This window comes from Lampris incognitus, chromosome 4 (genome assembly GCF_029633865.1).
Source record: "Lampris incognitus isolate fLamInc1 chromosome 4, fLamInc1.hap2, whole genome shotgun sequence".
In the NCBI taxonomy this organism is placed as follows: Eukaryota; Metazoa; Chordata; class Actinopteri; order Lampriformes; family Lampridae; genus Lampris; species Lampris incognitus.
The window spans coordinates 25,965,719-25,971,740 of NC_079214.1; the positions used below are offsets into that span (position 1 = coordinate 25,965,719).

At 43.0% G+C, this 6,022-nt stretch overlaps 1 protein-coding gene across 1 annotated transcript; it reads left to right on the plus strand.

Moving 5' to 3' along the window:
* Positions 1 to 2,502: 2,502 nt before the first annotated feature.
* rnf128a (ring finger protein 128a) lies at positions 2,503 to 5,752 on the plus strand. The gene has a single exon (XM_056278469.1). It carries the CDS (start codon positions 2,631 to 2,633, stop codon positions 3,723 to 3,725), a length of 1,095 nt encoding a protein of 364 aa, XP_056134444.1. The 5' UTR covers positions 2,503 to 2,630; the 3' UTR covers positions 3,726 to 5,752.
* Positions 5,753 to 6,022: the final 270 nt, after the last annotated feature.

A 6,022-nucleotide genomic window follows, 5' to 3' on the forward strand; every position in this document is an offset into this window, starting at 1 on the left:
TATAGATGCTGAGCCCCATGTTTGGCACATTATTTGAGTGCCTTAAAAAAACAGAGACATGCGAGATATTGAGGACAAACGTTCCACTGTGGTCTTTGCTCAAGTATTTTTACACCCCCCTCCCAAACTTTGTGAGCTGCAGTTTTCAAAGCGTTGGCAGAGAAGACAAAATGGTCTTCATGGGATTATTGCAGTGACAGTTGCAAAGGATGGCGACAGGAATCAAAATCAATCCAGTCCAGTGGCCCTGCTTTGGTAAATGGCGCCTCTGTGAGGTACAATTAGACCAGCTGCAGCATACAGCACTGCAACGTACTCTCAGGGCAGCTGTTATGTCATTATACAGCGTGGGCTATTTAGTATGTGGAAGTTCACAACCTGTTAAGTTTTATCTCTTGTGTCACCTCGTATCCATCCTGATGTACGTGGATTTCCAATGACAGGCTACAGTGGCCGAGTTGATTATTTTTGGCTTGAGGTGTCGTTGCTCTGCTGCTGGTCACGTTTCTTATCATAATGTTTTGGAGATACATCTATTGACTATGTAGTCATGTAATGCATAGTAGGAAGCACCCGATGCCTTGCTGTCATTAGATTTTAGTTAATTTTAAATTGGTCTGCAAATGTTGTTAAATTTGGGGGTTTAGTTTAACTTTAAATGGGTTTTTTTTATGTTAGTCTGACGCCTAATAATTTCATTGCTAGAAATGTGTGCCACTGCTGTATTGTTGTGCATTTGCTAATTATACTTGAAACGTGAAAACTTGTACCATAGGGTCCATTTTAGTTGCGCATGTCTCTTGCAGTCGTTAAGTAGTAATGTGAGCAAAGCTTCAACCAGCCAGGAGAGGTCAGTGTTTGCACATGGATCACAAGAGGGAGCGCAGCTCCGAATGTTTTTCTGTTTTACGGTAAATCATGTTATAAACCCTGAATTGAAAACTACGGTGCTTATGTTAAGAAAATAACAGGAGCATTTTTATTTGGTTTCCTAGTACGTCGTAGTCATGTACATGGAAGAGTCACTATGGTGCGTTTCCATCCAAAGTCCGAGGTCGGAATTTCCTAGTTGAATGTCCAATTTCCGACCTCTAAGCCTTCCACGCGCACGACGCCAAACATTAAAAAAAAACAAAAAAAAAACATGGCTGACCGTGACAAACTGGTGTTTTGGCAGTTGTTCACACAAGTCAGTAAATACCGTATATTTCCAAATATTTTCGCTTTTTTTGTGGTATTTCGACGTTTTCCCGAATAACTTTTGTGCAGAGAAGATAACTTTCAGAGATTTTTACCAGCTACCTAATAACATTGACGACATATTTTGCCACCAATTTACATGCGGAACAGGTTTTACTTTATGATCATGTGTTACTTTAGTAAATACAGGCACATCGACTTTACGTTGCCTTTTAGCTGATGGTTTACCATTTACACTGTGCGCCCCCGTGGGTGCTGACATTGTTGTGTGACGTCGGGCAACTGCTTCCCCATGAAATGGGGGGTTGATGGCTTTGCCCCGAGTTTGTAAGTGGGAACTGAGGCTGAGTGGCGTCCCCACTGTACTTTTTCTAGGAGGAGGTCGGAGAACCTCGACTTCCGAGTTGTCTGGAACAAAGCAGAACCAGTTACTGCGGTTTGCCTTTAGACTCGTGTACACATTTATGCACCACAAAGTTACTGCATGCCGCTGCATTCTATCAAGCTATGTGTGCACACACATGTACGTGCATCCGTTCATGCGCATTGCAAGATGCAGCGGCTAGTTGGCGATAATATACTGTTCCAACTCAGCTGTCACTCACTGTTCCCTGGTAGCCGAGCTGTGTGAGATATACTTTACATGTCTTTGCATGCCTAACAGTAACCAAATCTGCAGTGTTCAAGTTTCTATACAGAGGTTTCCATTCTCTCGTGCGTCTTCTGCTTGTTGAATATATTTTGCTTCATCTTTCCTTATATTATAGAGAGCAAATAACGTTTTTTTTTTGCAATAGGTAAAAAAAAGAAAAAAGTTTTCAACTAACATGTTTGCCACGGTTTTTACAAAAGAGGTATCAGTAACAATACCAGGGAGCAGGAGAAACAAACAGGAAAAACGGCTTGTCGTAAAACTAGAAAAACTGCATTGCTGGGTTTCTACTCATAGTGACACATGGAAAAGTTGAGAGCTTTTTCTTTTCTTTTTTGAGAGAGAGAGTTTTGCAGAATCTCAAGAACTGCTCTTTGTCTTTTTGACCTATGCCCATGAAATTGTCCTTATCATTTGCTTATCAGCTTTTTCTTATTGTATGTTGTTCCTTGGCTCCCATGAGCCCGGCTTGTGTGTGTGTTTTTTTTTTTCTGTACTTCAACTTGTTGAATGCCAGTGCCCTGCCCTCCAGGAGGAGTGTTCACTGGTCAAGGTTCAGGAAGATAACCAGAGGTGAGTGGCTGACGCAAAGCCTGTGTTGTGTTACCAAAGTCTCATATCAGATTACTGTAGACAGCAGGTTGGGTGAAACTTAAGCCCTATTCAGATCGCTGTGACTCGAAGAACCAGGAACTGAAACTAAAGAGACTTCCCTGATAGACTAAAGAAGCTTTCCCAGACCACTTCATGTTGTTGTTTTGAAGAGAAGAGTGTTGCCATGGGTAAGAAGACTGACCAGTGTTTGGTGCTTCTGTTGTTTCTGTCTGGGCTTGTCCAGTGTACGACTGCAATGATTTTCTGGACTGCCTTGGTGGATATAAGCTACTTCGACAACCAGATCAACGACACTGTCAACCGATATTGTGAATGTGGGGTGTATGGTCGCAACTCTCCCCTGGAGGGGGCCTCAGGCATTGTAACACTGCCGAGCCACGACCCCAAAGGCTGTGGCCAAGATGTCGTCTACGGCCGTAACTCCAGCTCACCGCCCTGGATAGCCTTGGTAAAGAGGGGCAATTGCAGCTTTAGTGAGAAGATCATTGCTGCTGAGCGGAAGGGGGCAGCTGGCGTGGTGATTTACAATGTAGATGGCACTGGGAACAACACTACTCACATGACACACTCTGAGGTAACTGATATTGTGGCTATAATGATTGGAAACGACCATGGCATGGAAATCGTCAAATTGGTAAAGACTGGACTAGAGGTTACCATGGTTATTGAGGTAGGCAGTGCCCATGGATTATGGATGGATGCCTACTGGCTGTACTTCCTCTCAATTGCCTTCTTCATTGTGACAGCAGCATCCATTGCCTACTTTGTGTTCATCTCTGCCCATCGTATTCACAGCATGCGAATGCAGAGGTGTGCTGAGAGAAAGCTGAAATCTGAGGCTAAGAAGGCAATTGGTCAGCTGCAGGTGTGCACGCTGAAGAGGGGGGACGCGGAGGTGGGGTCTGACTCTTACATGTGCGCTGTGTGTATTGACGCCTACAAGGCAGGCGAGGTGGTGACAGTGCTCACATGTGGACATATCTTCCACAAGGCTTGCATTGAGCCCTGGCTGCTAGAGAAGAGGACCTGCCCCATGTGCAAGTGTGATATCTTGAAGGCCTTGGGGGTTGAGGAGGAGAGGAAGGACGAGAGAGCCTTGACGTCATCACCAGCGGCGGAAACTGTTATCACAGTGTCGGGGGGAGATCCAATGTATGAGGTTCCTCTGACTGACTCCCCAGCCCCTGACCCAGAGAGACATCAGCATCGCTATGACAACAGAGCCTTTGAGGGAGACTCTCACTTTGCTACAGCGTAGATGAGAACAACAACATCAACAATGGACCGGGACGGTGACGAAATCACATGTCGGAGTGGATTTTCCCATTTTATTCCTGGATATTTTGGACATTCCTGGATCTTTGAAATCAAACTAAATTGTTCCAGTAGCAGACCCCTGCCCTCCTTGTAATACAAGCTTGCTTAAGTGACATTTCAAAGGACTTCTTTCCTCTTCAGTACCAAGTATCTTGTTGGCTATGTTGAAATGACAGAAATTGTTTCTAAAAGTTTGGGATACAGAGGGCCAGAATATAATCTGGCACTAAAAAAAAAGACCAAGTGTGTAAATTGGTAATAATATCATAATTGGCACATTCAGAACATCACCTTTTCAGAGCAGTTTGTTCACACACTTAGCATTAAGTCCAGATGTAAAGGCAGATGTATAGCCAGATCACAGAAAGTTGAATCAGTTCATCTGGACAAAACGTACATTGGGGAAACCAAACAGATGCTGACCAAGAGGATGGCACACCACAGAAGAGCTAATGCGTCAGGCTAGGACTCCGTAGTCGACACCCATCTACAGGTCAGTGGCCACTCTTTCAAGGATGAGGATGTGCACATCCTTGATAGGGGGGAACGCTGGTTTGAACAGGGAGTCAAACCAGCGTTCACATAGGCCATCTATGTGAAGAGGGAACAACCATCGCTGAACGGGGGGGGGGGGCTAAGAGTACATCTGTCACATCTTACAATGCTGTGACTGCAAACATTCCCCAGTCCTCTGTGAATAGTACACATGGCCATTGAAACTCTAGTTAATGCTCATGGCAGTTTGCATATGAAACTGATGGTTGGTTTCGGTCGTTATGCCACTGTATTGTTTATAAGGGTGGGGGTACCTGCAGTGAGTTTAGACTGAAGAGGTCACTTAGATGAGTGATGAAACGTTTCTCACAATAAACGTTGTAGCCAGATGAACTGATTCAACTTTCTGTGATTTCCTTACCTGGATTATTGAGCATGAAGACAGTATAGCCAGATCTCACCACGTCAAAAGTCTACACATGTCATCAAACAAGCCACCATAGGCCTGTTAGTGAGAAACACTTACTCGACTTTCCACAGCCTCTTAAGTTTTGCACGAGCTGAATTTCAGTATAAATTTGTGACTCTCAACAATTTCGCAATTTACTTTACCATGTGTTCCAACAGACTTTAATTCTTTTTTGACCTAAAAGTGTCAGGATGCATGTATGAACACACCCAACAAGGCATTACTGGAAATGCTGGATAGTGCACATTGCACAGGGAGGACTGACATATGACACCCAGGGGGCGGGTACTCTTTATAAATTTGATTCATAGACACAATACCGTCATAAATCTTGAGGGATGATAGGTGTTTTCCAGTCATACTCACTCAAGAAAGACAGAACATGCAATAAATGCTCCATATCAGTCATGTGAAATCAGTCTACTCAAAGTACCTTGTACCATGGGATATTACCTTTATCTTAGTGCCTTCTGTTGTTATAGTTGTTGTTGATGTAAAATCAAATTATTATGATATTGATATACCGAATTGTCAATCATCAAAATTATTTCTGAGTAGGTAATGGATTGTCTATTTCCAGATAAAAGATGTTTCTCTCCTTAAACATTCAACTCTGAAAAGTACATGTCCACATGTTTTTATTGTTGACCAGGTCTTCCACTCTTCTTTTTTTTTAATACTGGAGGTCATTTTCTAAGGCCTACCTCTGTCACGGACGACTTTACACCACAAAAAATACAGGTGTGTGTAAGAAGTAAAACGACCTCTTGGTAACTTCATTTTTTTCCCCTCTGGTAGTGCTTTTCTGATTATGATGGGGTCTTGGTATAGTTTTTCTCTATTGAATCATTTTTTTCTTCACTGTATTTACAGATTCTTGGAGTCTTGAAGTCTTAAATTGTTCTGTAAAGATGAGTTTGACTTTGCTGCATTAAATCACATTGATGCTTATTAGAACACATTAAATCCCTCAAAATGAGGAAAACTTAATATGCATCCATGTTTGAAAGAGCAGTGCTTATGTGCCAGTGTTAACGTGTGCCTTTGCATGTGCGTGTGTGTGTGTCCATCAGTTTGCTTCTCAGAGTCATCACATGTCACTGCACATGACATTGTCACGTGCATGCAGGTCTATGCACATATGTGTGGGCCATATCAGGCAAAGATAACTGGATTTTAAGTTGTGTCTCAAAGGAAGAGTGATGCAATGAAATATTTGTACGAATCCGAGTGATGGAGACTGTAATTACTTCTGCACAGCAGCGAGTCAGACC